This window comes from Trachypithecus francoisi, unplaced genomic scaffold, assembly GCF_009764315.1.
Source record: "Trachypithecus francoisi isolate TF-2019V2 unplaced genomic scaffold, Tfra_2.0 Lachesis_group3, whole genome shotgun sequence".
In the NCBI taxonomy this organism is placed as follows: Eukaryota; Metazoa; Chordata; class Mammalia; order Primates; family Cercopithecidae; genus Trachypithecus; species Trachypithecus francoisi.
The window spans coordinates 117,453,436-117,469,509 of record NW_022681468.1 but is presented as its reverse complement, the minus strand read 5'-3'; the positions used below and the strand labels follow the sequence as shown (position 1 = coordinate 117,469,509).

General features: G+C 43.6%; 1 protein-coding gene across 3 annotated transcripts in view; it reads left to right on the top strand.

Moving 5' to 3' along the window:
• The window catches only part of THSD4 (thrombospondin type 1 domain containing 4), a 702,948-nt gene extending 687,284 nt beyond the window's left edge, over nt 1-15,664 (top strand). For all 3 annotated transcript variants that reach the window (XM_033189536.1, XM_033189537.1, XM_033189538.1), the window contains 2 exons: nt 3,172-3,316; nt 9,642-15,664. In XM_033189536.1, coding sequence (XP_033045427.1) covers nt 3,172-3,316; nt 9,642-9,784 — 288 coding nt within the window. In that variant the 3' untranslated portion in view covers nt 9,785-15,664. The remainder of the gene's footprint in view (nt 1-3,171; nt 3,317-9,641) is intronic.
• The last annotated feature ends 410 nt before the right edge of the window (nt 15,665-16,074 follow it).

Sequence of the window (16,074 nt, the reverse complement as noted above, 5' to 3'; positions counted from 1 at the left end):
AAAAGTTGAGAATTCCATTTCCAAAAAGTGTGTCTGCTCCAGTGATAACAGCCATTTGGCTGTGTAGCAAACCACATCTCAGAGGCAGATGGGAATGAAGACGGTGGGTTGAAAAGGTATTCTGTCAACTTCTGGGAAGTGGAATTTAATTATTTTGATGTTGACCAAGGCTTGAGGATACAGTAATAGATCGCAGTTTTCTTTTGTCATCTGATTTGGAGAGTCTACAAAGAGCCAAGTCGAAGGAGACAAATTCCAAAAACACCTGCTATAAACAACCTAAATGTCCATCAACAGGTGAACGGACAAACCATGGTGCATCCACACAGTGGAACGAAAAACTCAGCAACAAAGATATAGATGAACTTCCAGTGCATTTTGCTAAGTAAAAAACAGCCAGGTTCCAAAAACTACATGTTGTGTGAGTCTATCTATGTAATATTCTGTAAAAGGAGAAGCTACAGAGACAGAGGCCAAATCAGTGCCTGCTGGAGGATGGAGTGACCACATCTGTGCAATCTGGGCAGCACGGGAATTTTTTGTCTGCAATGAAATGATTTCATGTCTTCTTTGCTATAGAGATACACAACTGTATGAATTTGTCAAAACTGATAGGTCTGTATGCCACAAAAAGGGAAATTTTTAGATGCAAATTTAGAAAATATGAAGTCAATGGTTACTATAATAGCAAAGACTGATGAAAGCTAGACTTCTTTGAATGTAACTTGTTTTACAAATTTGAGTTTGGAACTAAGTAAATATTTTAGATAATTATAAAGGAAAATTAAATTTTTAAAAAGCAATCCCCCAGAACTGAAAATACAATGAAACAAATTAATCTAAATATGTTTCCAGTTGGTGGCATCAGCACTATTGCAAGTAACTTTAATACATAGTAGTTTGGCATTCTATCACTAAAAAAATTACTGCAGAAAAATGTTCACACTGTTTGCAGTTTTCCTATGTTTGGTGCTAGTATTGTACTGGATATGATGATTGGGCATATAATGTGTGAGAAGGTAAATGAGTAATTAGATGACAGTATAATTCCTTTAGCCCCAATATCCTTGAGAAGTAGGATGTTCAACTTAGGAGAAAGTAGATACAGATACAAGATAGATATTGTACAACTTAAGGCCTCAATAAAAAGCCTGTTGTCCTTAATTTGAATTGGAAGTGTCAGTATAAACTTAGAAATTAAGTTATCTTTCTAAAAATCTTTTCTAATTTCACCCACTGAAAGAGTCTAGAATCAGTGACCAACCTAGAGATTCAGAGGGGTGGCTGCTTCCAGACCAGGGGCAGCATATATGTAAGTTAGGTTGGGATATCCTTTCCTAGCAGACAGCAAGGAAGTTCTTAAACACAACGGAGCTCATGTCCAAAGCATCCCAGAGCCAATTTGTAGAGGCTCCTCTGAGCCAGTGAGCATCAGTAAGAAGAATACCATAGATTGGATGAAACACATTATATGTGTTTAAATCCATCCATTTACAATAAGTTTATAATACTTTAAAAACTAATAGGTCATCATTATAGGATGTTAGGGAACCAACTTATTATTATGAAAACCGGTAAATGAAGGGAAAGATTCAAGTGTTTATACTCTCTTTTTTTTTTTTTTTTTTTTTTTTTTTTTTGAGACGGAGTCTCGCTCTGTCACCCAGGCTGGAGTGCAGTGGCCGGATCTCAGCTCACTGCAAGCTCCACCTCCCGGGTTTACGCCATTCTCCTGCCTCAGCCTCCCGAGTAGCTGGGACTACAGGCACCCGCCACCTCACCCGGCTAGTTTTTTGTATTTTTTAGTAGAGACGGGGTTTCACCGTGTTAGCCAGGATGGTCTCGATCTCCTGACCTCGTGATCCGCCCGTCTCGGCCTCCCAAAGTGCTGGTATTACAGGCTTGAGCCACCGCGCCCGGCTATACTCTCTTTCTTAAACAACATACCACTGGGTAACCAAAGAGTAAAAGTGCTGAGGGAAGGATTCTTTATGAAAGATTTCCAGCTAATAAAAGGCAAAATGGTAGAATTAGAATTAGAATTCCAGACCCCCAATAAACTAATGGATCTGAGCATTGCACATCAGTGGCCACCAACATCTCCAAAAGACAGGCAGCCCCTGGGAAGTAGTCTCTCTCACACACACACACACACACAAAATACCCTGCACCTATTCAGGCCTCTTTTAGGTCCAGCTTCCAATGTTCAGGAAATATAGAGCATAGAGGAACATGAACTACATCATGGGAGCACAGTCAGCAAAATCCAGACTATGGGAAACCACAGAACAAATGACTCAGTTCCACCCCACCCCGCTGCAACCAAAAGCTTTTTAAGTGCAAGGAGGGAAAAAACACTGGAAGAGAAACCTATGGATTGAAAGAGCCCAAGACATATTGACCAATTGCAACTTGTAGACATGATGCAGATCCTGATTTTTAAAGGATAAAAAATATTTATTAAAAAATCTTGGCTGGTCGCGTTGGCTCACACCTGTAATCCCAGCACTTTGGGAGGCCGAGGCGGGCGAATCACCTGAAGTCAGGAGCTTGAGACCAGCCTGGGCAACATGGCGAAACCCCATCTCTACTAAAAATACAAAAATTAGCCAGGCGTGGTGGCACATGCCCGTAATCCCAGCTACTGGGGATGCTGAGGCAGGAGAATCGCTTGAACCTGGGAGGCGGAGTTACAGTGAGCCGAGATTGTGCCACTGCACTCCAGCCTGGGCGACAGAACAAGACTCCATCTCAAAAAATAAAAATAAAAAAAAAATCTATAGGATTCACAAGATAAGCGGAAGTAGGAATAGTGAGTCTATATTGAAGAGAATAAGAAAGTATTGTAATTTCTAGGTAGAATAATGATATTGTGGTAATTGTTAAGAGTTCTTGTCTTTTAGAGCTGCAGCCTGAATTATATGGAAGAGTGATCAGATGTCTAGATTTGTTTCAAAATAGTGGGAGGAGCAGGAGGGCTGGGGGATATGGATGGGACACACCTGGCATGAGTTGTTGATTGTTGAAGCTGATTGATAAGTGCATGGGAGTTTGTTTTCATATTCTATCTCCTTCTGGAAATGTTTGAGATTTTCCAGTGTCATCTTTCTCCAGTGTACTGAACTATTACTCTGCCCAAAAATCTGACCTTTTCCCTTTGTTCCCATGCAGTGTTCCAAGAGCTGCCAGGGTGGCTTTCGGGTCCGGGAAGTGCGGTGTCTGTCAGATGACATGACTCTAAGTAACCTCTGTGACCCTCAGTTGAAACCAGAGGAGAGAGAATCTTGTAACCCTCAGGACTGTGTCCCTGAAGTTGGTAAGTAGAGATTTCAATCGTGGGGGAAAAGTTTGTGTTTTTTAAGCTTGTCAAATTCTCTGGTATGACAATAACAAGCCTCTTCTAGGCTTTCTGTGACCTTGCACACAGTCGTGGCGTTCAGAGGGTCAAGGTGCTTTTGGTATTATAAGTTTCATAGTTTAAGATGATAATTCATAGCATGAATGGCTGTCTAAGCCACCCACCAAGAGACACACTTTAGTGTGGATTGATTAAAATGGTAATGCCTTCAAAGATTTGGCTCTATCATCCTTAAGGTCAAAGTAGTAAAATGTCAACTTTTAATTGTCGGTGCAAACCAGTGTAGGCTGGACCATGTGGGGAGATTCTGGGAACTTAGCAGGGACTTGGCAGAAAAAGGAGGAAGGGGAGGAGGCCAAGAATTGGTAGAGACAGTGATGGAGGATCTGACCGTCTCTTAGAGGGGCGTAGCGCAAGCTGAGTCCAGAAAGATGCAGTGACCAGACTCAAGGAGGCGGAGTGGAAGCAGGAAGATCTAGGCCACACAATGGTCAGAGTCCTGCAAAGAACAGCAGTCTTGTAATTCAGAAGACCCCAACCTGCACCCTTGAAATAGGGGCCAGTTCCCTGAAGGAAAGCACTGGAGAGCGTCAGGGAGGTGAGGCCCTCTCATGGGCTGCGGTTCACGAGGAAGGTGCCCAGCAGGGGAGCTCAAGTACTGTCAGAAAACCAAAGAAGGCACCTCGCACATAGATTGAGCAGATAGGAAGTGTGAGGTGGGTGAAGATGCGTCTCCAGAAGCATATTGGATGCCCTAAAGCCCCACCTGAAATCTACTGAGAATGCACCCCCAGGTGTAGTCAGGGCTGGTTCCAGAATGGAGGTGCACCGAGCCCCTTCACTAGGCTTCTTCACGGTCTCCTAAGAACAGATTTACTTTTCTGTCTTCACAATAACATTAAAGGAAGTGTATTAATATATCAGTAAGCTTTCATGAGGTAGATTCCTCCTGCTGTGGACCGAATTGAAGGTTTTAGTATACTGACCTAACATCCTTCCTATCCCAGGGAAGATGTGTCAATGACAGCATAGATGCTTTATAATCAAAAGCTTCCTTGTCCCATCAGTGACCCGTGACTAAAGTTATAGGGATGACCATTCCCAGTAGCTACCAAAAAGCCATAAATTCCATAAGAAGAAAATTAACAAGTTTATAAGATCTATATAGAAAAAATAAATAATTAGAAAGCCTTGCTATTGAATATAAAGGGAAATGTGAATAGATAGAAACATTAACATGTTCCTAAATGGGAACACTCAATACTATAAAGATGATAAAAGAAGGTTCCCAAGGGGAGCAGTATGTGCCATATATTGGAACATATTATAAAGCTACAGAAACGAAAACTATTAGGTTGGTGCAAAAGTAATTGTGGTTTTTGCCATTATTTTCAAAGCTGCACAAACCTAATATATGATGTAGGCATACCATATACCAATGTTATAATGCAGAATTCTGAAACAGACTCCTTTATAAAGGGAAGTTAAGTTTGATGAAGGGGGAGTGATAAGTAAGTGGGGAGAGGAGAGACTTCCATTGTATTGAGACCACACTGAAGATCCCTTTAAAAATATAAGATATATAAATGTCTAGTGGATTAAAGACTCTAACAGAGAAGACAGTCTGTAAAAATGCTAGAAGAAAGTATCTTGGACTGGATGCAATGACTCACAATCCCAGCATTTTGGGAGGCCACGATGGGAGGATTGCTTAAGCCCAGGATTTCAAGACCAACCTGGGAAACATAGTGAGACTGCATCTCAATCAAAAATGCTTAAAAATTAGCTCGGCATGGTAGTGCACACCCGTGGTCCCAGCTAATTGGGAAGCTGAGGTAGGAGGATCACTTGAGCCCAGGAGGTCAAGGCTGCAGTAAGGTGCAATCACACCACTGCACTCCAGCCTAGGAGACAGAGTGAGACCATGTCTCAAAAAAAAAAGAAAAAAAAAAGGAAGAAAAAAAATTTATACACATAAAGTTTCCTGTTTGTCTCAGGCCAGATAATATAACTAAAGACAGTCAAAATCACCAGGTCCTTGGAATTGATTGTGTAATTCTCAAAGCCAGGAATGATTGGCATTAGCAAATCATATACTCTGAAGGGCTGTCACTTAGCTGCCCCACTTTGTCAAAGGCTTCTAACTAATATAATGTGCTACAAAATGTGTTGCCACTGTTTTTGTCTTCTATGTTTGTCTATGGTGTCTTTTCAAGTGGGGGGAATTGTCTAGCTTCTAATGATATAAAATCCAACTAGAGAAAAAAGGGAAACTATGAGATTGACAAACCAGAAGATGTACACAAAGCCTTGGTATTCTTTGATGTGCCTCAAAATTATACCTGCCAACGCCAAAGTTACTAAAGATGTCCAGGCCACAAGCCAGAGTTATGACGCACACTCCAGCATATCCCAGAGGGCTGCTGAGAGCAAGAATCTGTGTAGGCGCTGAAGGTAAAGAAGGCTCAGGTGCACATTTTGATGACGATGCTGAAGAAGAAAATAGTACCTGAGTACACAGGTACATGTGTGCTGTTGTCAACTTTTTGAAGTCTGCATATAATCTTTCATCTTATCCCAGAGTGACATTAATAAATCATCCTACAATTGATAGCATCTTAAAATCAAATAAATGTCACTCAAGTAGACAGAAAATTAAATCCCCAATATAGACAGAACTCACTCAATTTTTAAAAAAGACAAATGGTCCAGTTTTGTAAAGGATAAAAGAAATGAACAAACCCACCACAAGGCCGGGTGCGGTGGCTCATACCTGTAGTCCCAGCGCTTTGAGAGGCTGAAACTGGTGGATCACTCGGGCCAAGAGTTTGAGACCAGCCTGGGCAACATGGTGAAATCCTTCTCTACAAAAATTATAAAAATTAGCCAGGTGTGGTGGTGCATGCCTGTAGTCCCAGCTACTTGGGAGGCTGAGGTGGGAGAATCACCTGAGCCCAGTAAGTCGAGGCTGCAGTGAGCCATGATTGCACCCACTGCACTCCAGCCTGGGTGACAGAGTGAGACCCTGTCTCAAAAAAAAAAAAATCTACCACAAGAGGCTGAAGAAATGCTCAAGCTACTAGTAATCAGAAATGCAAATTTTAAAAATAATGGGAGTCCATGTTTTTTCATAAAATTGGCAAACTTTTAAAATATTAGACATTGTTCAGTGTTGGTAAACTTGTGGGGAACAAGTCAAGTGCCGACTTGTAACTTGGTGTAATCTTTTTGGAGAGAATTTTGTCAATATCTATGAAGATACAACGCGCTCATTACCTTTGACTTAATAATTTCACTTCTAGGAATATATACTAAAAATATGCTGTCAAAAATTTACAGATACACACACACACACACACAAAGAATAGGGCTCACCGGGTGTGCCACCTACTCAGGATGCAGAGGCAGGAGGATCACCTGAGCCCAGGAACCCGAACTGTGGTTGCCCCTAGGAACAGTCCCAGCACCTCAGCCTGAGCAACACAGAAAGACCCCATCTCTGAAAAAAAGAAAATGGGCTTAATGAATTGTGTAGAATTAACGAATGAACTGTACAATTTCTTGTAACTTATAAAAGTTGGAAGCACGCCGGGCGTGGTGGTTCACGCCTGTAATCCTAGCACTTTGGGAGGCTAAGGAGGACAGATCACGAGGTCAGGAGCTTGAGACCAGTCTGGCTAACACAGTGAAACCCCGTCTCTACTAAAAATACATGAAATTAGCTGGGTGTGGTGGCACACGCCTGTAGTCCCAACTACTCAGGAGGCTGAGGCAGGAGAATCACTTGAACCTGGCAGGCAGAGGTTGCCTCATGAATAACAAGCCGAGATGGCACCATTGCACTCCAGCCTGGGCAACAAGAGCAAAACTCCGTCTCAAAGAAAAAAAAATTGGAAGCAATTACATTTCTATAAATAGAAGGAAATACTTATTTAAATATGTTCCAGCACATAGGACAAAATACACCCCAAAAAAGAAGATGGTAGATATTATGATACAAAAAAATTATCTAAATATATTTATTAGTAATATTTTAAAAAGCAAGCAGCTGAGAAGTATATTGTCAGTTCTTTCCCGAGGTAATCTGTAAATTCAAGCCATATTAATCAAAATCCAGGCAAGGTTTTTCACAGAAAAATATGACAACCTGTGTCTAAAGTTTATGCGGTGGCTCACGCCTGTAATCCCAGCACTTTGGGAGGCCGAGGTGGGTGGATGACTTGAGCTGGAGTTGGAGACGAGCCTGGCCAACATGGTGAAACCCTGTCTCTACTAAAAATACCAAAAAAAAAAAAAAATTAGCCTAGTGTGGCAGCGTGCACCTATAATCCCAGCTACTCGGGAGGCTGAGCCAGAAGAAAGGCTTAGACCTGGAGGCAGAGGTTGCAGTGAGCCGAGATAGAGCCACTGCACTCCAGCCTGCGTGATAGAGTGAGACTCCGTCTCAAAATAAAGTAAAATAAAATAAAATAATAAAATAAATGTTTATATGGAAGAGCAAGAGCAAGGAACCAAGAAGAGCCAAGGCTGTTTTGATGAACCATGTTGAGGGACTTTTCCTACCACATATCAAGGCATATTGGCACAAGGATGGATAAAAAAATCCAAGAGAGCAGAATAGAGAGCCCAGAAATGAACATATAAGGATGCGTGATATATGATGGAGGTCACATTATGAATCTGTGGGGAAAAGATGAACAATTCAATAAATGGTCATGAGACAACTGTTTATCCATATACAAAGAAAAAAACAAACTGAACTCCCTCCTCTCATCCTACACATACCATACACACCACAAACCCTAATTCCTGGCGGATTAGTCAAATGAATGTGAAAAGCACATTTAAAACTTTTAGAAGAGAATGGGGAAATTTATATTTTATTTCAGAATACAAAAGGGTTTTTTAAATGAAACCAACAATTCCAAACCACAAAGGAAAACATAATATCAATTACATTAAAATTAAAAATCTCTGTTTATCAAACGACACCAGAAGCAAAGTGATCAGAAAAGTCACGGGCTGAAGAAGATATTTGCAGCACATATAACGTAACTCACAAGGGATCAGATCCATTAGATATAAAGAATTTTCGTGAATCATTTTTTAAAGTTAACTAAATCAGAAAATGAGCAAAAGATCAGAAAAGCAATTCACAGAAATGGAAGCTTGAATGGCAAATGTACATGATATGTTCAGCCTCACATGGGAATCATTTCACATTCACTAGCTCAGCAAAAACTAAAACATATGGCAAAAAAAGAATTCTTCTGTTCCGCTGACAGGAACACAGGAACTTAAACAGTTATACTGACTTTGGAGAGCAAACTGATTGTATCTAGCAAAGTTGGATATACCTTATGACCCAGCAAGGCCCAGGCAGAGAATGTAACAAAACTACTTAAAAGTATTGTTTGCACTAGGAAAAAAAGTTGGATTAATATCCAACTTAAATGTCCATCAATAGAAAATGATTAAATTGTGAATTATATATACAAGAAAATTCAATAATGAAAATATTTATAGCATTCATTAAATATGAATGAATCGCACAAATTCAACAATGAGCAAGTTGCCAAGGAGTTTATATAATATGTATCTTTTTTATGTTTAAATGTCACAGAGTGGTGAGGGATTCCATCATATAGAGTTTAAGTGTAAAGAAATGTTTGGGAGGCCGGGCGCGGTGGCTCACGCCTGTAATCCCAGCACTCTGGGAGGTCGAGGTGGGCGGATCACAAGGTCAGGAGATCGAGACTATCCTGGCTAACGTGGTGAAACCCTGTCTCTATAAAAATACAAAAAATTAGCCGGGCGCGGTGACGGGCGCCTGTAGTCCCAGCTACTCGGGAGGCTGAGGCAGGAGAATGGCGTGAACCCGGAGGCAGAGCTTGCAGTGAGCCGAGATCGTGCCATTCACTCCAGCCTGGGCAACAGAGCAAGACTCCGTCTCAAAAAAAAAAAAAAAAAAAAAAGAAATGTTTGGGGATAAGAAACGCCATATGTGGGACTTCTGATTACCTCTGGAGGGATGAGGATGAAGGAGGAAGTGATCAGAGAGAAGTGAGGACACAGATGAGTAACTTATTCTCTATACCTATTTCTCTTATAATGTTTAAAAGAAAGAGAAAAACCTGTGAGCCCTTGGCACACATTCACACCCCACAGAGGTAATAAACAGCAGCGCAGGGGTTAAAGCCGCAGCCACCGCCCTTTCTCTCCCCACTGGTCCAGGCTGCCTCTTGTGCTCAGGGAGTCTTCTGTTTGTTCTCTTCCGCTACAGACGAAAACTGCAAGGACAAGTACTACAACTGCAACGTGGTGGTCCAGGCAAGACTCTGTGTTTACAACTACTACAAGACCGCCTGCTGTGCCTCCTGCACCCGTGTGGCCAACAGGCAGATGGGCTTCCTGGGAAGCAGATAACACCCCTGCACCCCCATCAGCAGGGCAGCATCACTGCCTGCCCCAGGGGCTTCAGCAGTGCGCCTGGCTGGCTGCTGCTCCACCACGGGCTGCCTGGCCCAGGCACTGCCAACCAACTTAGTCACCACCCCTGCCTCCGGTGAATGCACCCCGTGGTACCTAGGGGCTTTGTACACAGAATGTTTGAAAGCCACAGTTGGTCCTCTAAGCATCACCATGTACTGATATTCCCCTCCTTGGAAAGCCAAGCAGTGGGAAGTACATGGAGCTCTCAGCCCTGCTCCCATCTGGCACCTTCAAGTCAGCAGATGGGCCACTGACTGAGCGCTGCCCCATCCCTAGTGCTACTGGCCTTTCTAAACTTAGCGCCCTGGAGAGTCCAAGGAGGCAGTGCCCCCAACCCAGCGCCCCACTAAGCCTTGCTGACACGCGTGCATCCCTCTGTGACCTCAGCCCAGCTGTGCCTGTTTTCATTCTCAAAGACATTAGACTGTTTTCCTGCCGTATGACACAAATATCTCACATGAATATTGTGCTTTATTTAACAGGTGTATTCACAGATACTAGCTCCTTAGCAGCTCACAACATCCCAGAATGAGAGGCAGGGGATGACTCATTATCCCCATTTTACTAACAGGGAAACTGAGGCTCAGCTTAGGTAACTGACCTGCCAGGTATATTCACCCATCCAGTGGAAGAGCTGAGTTCCTGCCCCAGTCATCTGCCAAGAACCAGCCTGGGGCCTGTCCTTAGATGTGAAGGATGCGGCTTCATTTCTGACCAAGAGGCTGAGAAGTTTCCCAGAATGCAAACAAAGCCCAGGCCCCTGAAATCTTTCTGGTCAAGCCTTTATCCCAGCACTCAGTTGTTTTGGATGTCTGTTCCTACTTGCCCTTCCCCCCAAAGTTACAGATCCTAGTTACAGGACTCTTCAGGCTTTGTTAAACTGTCCATGAAACAAGAAAGCCATTGAGAGAGGCAGGCGATTGCCTGAAATTCTGACTCCAAGCCAAGTGCCATTCCTCCCAAGGAATCGAAGGCCAGGGTCCTTCTGGCCGTGGAGCCTTCCCCACCGCAGAGCCAACTTCTGAAGCACACAGCTCTGCAGCCTGGGCTCTGCCCTGCCTCGGCTGCCTCCCCCACGCTCTTCACCGTGCCCCCGGAGAGTCCGGCCAACCTGTCCCAGCCAAAACACTGCTATATTAGAAAAAGTCTCATTCTGGTCTTGCTTATGAATTTCTCTCTGTGGCCACAAATTCCTCCCCTCTCCCATGACTCACAGTCCATACCCCCAACCCCCAGACTTGAGCACCAAGATCTGCATTAATGTGTCTGGCCTGGGACAAGGAGCTGTGAGCCCCTCCCCATCTCTTCCAATTCACTTCCCCCAATTCTCCAGTCCCAGAGGCCGCAGGCCTGGAAGGAGGATGCAGTGCATGTTGAAAGGTGGACCCTCCGAAAACCAGTTAAGAGGAATATATGTAGGTTTTACCCATTAAGAAAAATGGCAAAGCTAAACAAATTGTAAACTCACAGCAAATTTGTCTTACGGTCCTGGGCATATTTCCCTTTTAAAGCAAGCCTGGATTCTTAGCAAACTGTTTTCCTCATTTGCTCTTTTAGCTGCAAATCTGCTACTGTGACGATGGTTTGCAGCTTTTGGAAGCAGTATGGCAACCTGGCCTGACACGCTCATTAGGCTTCCACTAACCTGGGGCTTTCAGAAATTCTGTTTGGCCTTCCTGTGGGTAGCTTCCCAGCTTCCCTTCTGGGGAGCCCCAGGTATCACTTGCCAAAAGCATCGCCATCTCTCCTGATTCTCTTGAAACTCCTACAGATAAGCAGCCTACCAGAGGCCCAGGCTCCCACACTGACAAAGTGAAAAGAGACCAGAGAGGCCAAGCCTATTGACTGGGGCTGTTCAGGGCCTGCTGTTTTCCACTCGCCACTTGTTTTGCTTCTTGTCACGAGGGGAGTTGTTTCTGTAGGCAGCTGCTCTCAGATCTTGCCTAGCAAGCCAATCATTGGAAGAGGTTTTCTTTTCCTGCTGGAGGGCAGGGTAAGATGAATGAGTGGAAGAGAGAAAGGCTGTTTTAGCTCAAGTTAAAGGAACACCTTTTAGCCATCAAAGCTGCCCAACAGAGGCAAGGGCCACGACACGTGAGGGAGCTCTCTGTCCTTCAAGGGAATTCTCTGTTGAGTGGGAGGCGAACACCCTGGTTCTTCCAACTCAGGAATTCTCATGGCTGAGCTGGGTCAGTGATGGCTTTCTCTTTCTCTTTTTTCTCAGAAGTGCCCTATGGCTGCTGAAGGTTACCTAACCATTCTTTAAAAGGAGAATGACCCTCCATGAGAATGGCCAGCCTGCCAACTGTGCGATTGAAGAGAAGTCAATATGTCAACCCCATGTCTCCCTGGGGGAGAAAGTGCATAAACCAGGGGTCTCTTTTTTTTTTCTTTTCAACAAACCATTGAGCTATTCTTGGAGTTCATCTCTGGAGAGGTTATAGATTATTAGAAGTTTATTATTATTATTGTTTGATCAATTTATTTGTCTTAGAGATCCCATTTTTACTAATTCCCTAGTTTTTTATTTCAGCATCTGAATGTCTTTCTCCCTAGCACAATGCATACAATCAGGGCCTTGGGTATTTCCAGTGATAACTTTCCTTGGAGAAGATCTAAGAAAAGCCCAGATTTCGGTGGCCATCTCCCTCCAAATGTATCTCTTTCTGCTTTCTTGGTGCTCATTATTTCCCCTTCTCCTTTCTTCTGTCACTGCCATCTCCTTCTTAATCTTCCCATGTTCCTTTAACTGGCCATAATGCGGAATTGAAATTTACATCTCGATACTGTTTTTTTTTTTTATTTTGGCCTGTGTACTGGATTGCCTCCTTTCTTGCTCTGAATTTTAAAATTAGATAAATTAAAGCTGTTATATGGTTTCCTCACAAAAGTCAACAAAGTCCAAACAAAAACAGTTTGCTATTTTACTTTCACCTGTTGAAAAAGGAAATTGTGCCTCTTGTAGCCTAGGCAAAGGACATTTAGTACAATAGATTCTTTCCACCCTCACAATGACTTACGGTTCTCTCCGTAGAAAAGGGATGGCCTAAGAAATACTACAATCAAAGAAACAAAAAACACCAAAAAGAAAAAGCCATGTAAAGCCAGCCCCTAGAGGGAGTCAGTTCAGTTCTGTGAAGACATGCTCTGTGCCCGCTGCCTGCGAGCTGTTGGGGACCCCAGGGAGAGCAAGGCAGCCTGTCCCCGCCTCCAGGGAGCTAGAACATGACAAGACATCTCAGCACTGTGCCCACCTGTCCGTTTACCTTACCTCTCCGGCCCAGAGTTCTTGGAGGGTTTTTCCTTTATTTTCTTGAGTATGTGTCATCTACTTATTCTCAAAGTATTTAGCATTCAACACTCTTTTTGTTTTAAAAAGAGTGGCCTTACAAAGGGACAGAAAAGAGAAGACACAAGCTTGATGTATTTTCATCAAGTTTTGTGGCAGACAAATCCAGATATTACCAGGACCTTTCTAAACCAATGTTGTGGAGTGTTTTTCATTCGGATAGCCACTTTAAGTTGGAATATCAATTTTCTAATGAGGAGGAAGACATAAATATAAGTGGTAAAAAGAAACATGACTTCCCTTAAAACAGGCTCTATAATCTATATCAGTCTTGTGGGTGGAGACTAGTATTTGATCCTTGCCATATTATAAAACATTTTAATATGGTTTAGATGGGAAAATATTGATGCCTTCCTCACAAAATGTATGGATGACATGAAGTTGAAGAGCTAATGGCTTGGGTGACACGTGCTGGATCCAAAAAGATCAGGGAGACTAGAATAAAACTTGGATGTTAAAATTTCACCAGGAATCCACATAAAATCCTACATTTTGACTAAAACGAAAAACTATAAATACAAGGTGGGAGAGAGGCAAGAATTTCTGTTGACTAAGCTCAGTGTCAGTCAAGAAAGTGGGATGGAACCATGCAAAAACAAACCCCACAGACATGCAGGCCGTGTGAGGAGAAAACTGGTCAGGGTCACATCACATTTTGTTTGCATTTGCTGGAACCATACTTTAAGAAGAAAACTGATCATCTATAACATCAGTTTATCAATGCCCCGTCCCGATGAAGGGTGCAGACTCTCAGAAACAGCAGGAAGGACTTCATGAGAACCTTCAGGCTGGAGAAGGGACTAGGGCACAAGGAGAGCTCTCCTAGGACCAGGACCGAGAAGTTACAGGGAGGCACAGTTTAGCTCCTGCAGAGACCCAGCTTCTCACAAGTTGGAGCCTTCCAGTGATAGAGGGACTCTTGTGGGTGGTGACCCACCCATCATTGAAGGTGGCAGCAGAGGCCGTTTGCAGGGATGCTGGAGAGGGTATTCAAGCATCTGGCTGGGCAACATGATGCCCAAGGCCATCCCCATGGGGGGCTTAGGGGAGTCTATAAGTAGAAGAGCTTTAGGTGGTTTGTTTGGTGGGGGAAGGCAAGTACACAGCTACGCACTTTCCATTTCTGACTTTTGCCACCCTGTCAGCCATGGGGAGCCCACTGTGGGACTGAAATCCTGAGCTGAATGTGGTCTCATGTCTCAGAGAAACACTGGCAAGTTGGTTAGAGCCGCCATCTGCATCGAGGAGTAGCCGAGCAACAGGATTGGGGGCTGCCTGCCCAGGGTCACTCACCGTGGTGGAAGCAGAGCCATGGCTTGCCTGGGACCCTATAGATACCATCACTCTTTCTCAGCTCGCCTTGGGTCCCTGCACCTTCGCAGGGGCAAAGTAACTCCCTCCACCCTGAACTACCCCCATTCCTGTTTGTTTCAGCAGATAATGATGGGGGGTGTCCATCATGCTGAGGATAAGTGACCACAAGAGGGTGAAAACTTCCAGTCAACTTTCTCAGTCCTTTCTCTTGCGAGACGGAAGCCACCTGCTACACAAACTAACACCCCCTGCCTTGATCCCTTCCCCACGACTCAGTTGACAGAAGGATATACTTTGTTATAACTTATTATTTTGTTCTCTGTAAATACAAGATGTTTATAGGAAATATGTATTCTGAACTCTATCTGCAGAATGAGTCACTACACCAAAATAGTTCTATTATTTAGAATGTGTTAATTTTAAAGGCACCTGATAGGTATTTATTTACATATGCAATCCACATTTGTGTGAAAGCATTTGATCATACTAACCCAGCCTCCTGGAAGGTTGCTGTACGATGTCGTCTTTTTCTCAGTCCATAGTTACAATTGTTTAGTATGCTAATCAGTCCAGCTCCCTGAGGTTTAAGGCCAAATATAAATTACTCTGCTTTTCGACTCATTCAGGTAGCATTGTACCTGAACCTGATTGCTACTTTTTCATCTTAAATATTATATTTCCTCATCTAATCTGCCTTCCCCTCACCCACAGACATTTGGAGAAGGAAATGGGAGGGTGTCTGTTATCCCTTTCTCTTTGCTTTGCCCCCGTTGTTAGACTGGCAGCATCAGTTGCTCGGCAGGCTTGGTTAGAGCTGTGGATGAGGCAGGTGGCTGGCGGGGACAGGGAGAGGCTGAGAGGGAAGTGATGGCATTTACTGCCCTGACACCTCCACTGTCCCTGCTGGGGATGCTGGGGCCAAGGCCTGTGGTTGGCCTGTGAACTGCACAGCCAGGAGCAAGGAACCCACTAAATATTCCATCGCCTCCGTGCCCCCTCTGGAGTGTTAAATTATTACGTAAGTAGGTAAAGGGCAGAAGGCCAATTATGTGAGCAAATGTGGTCTGTTTTCTCTTCAGCAAAAATGACTATTTTTGTGTGTGACTAATTTATTTTTATTATTGTAAAGATACAATAAACCGGTTGAAATAACTGCCTTTTTGACAAGTTTGTGCTTTCTCTGGCCTTATTCACGTTCTGTTCTCCTGCAAATAGCCCCCTCTAAAAAGAAAACTTGGCCCCTTGATAGGTCAGCGGCTTGTAGACGTTGGCTTTGGGTGCTTGAGGTGGAGCTGGGCCAGTTAGAGAACGAGACACGCCTTAGAAAGAACATGAGCCCACCCGCTTACATGGGTCCTGCGTTAGGCTGCGTTAGACTCACCCAAGAAGCTTAACGTGAAGTCCTCAGGGTGTGCACCGCGCCCAGGGTGCAATCTCACATGAGTTTCTTTTAAGTCTCCTCCAGGTAATTACATTGTGCAAAATAGGTTGGCACCCACTCTGCTGGTTTGGTGGGGCTCCATCTCTAACTTGAATCAATCTTCTTCCATCTCCCTCTAGC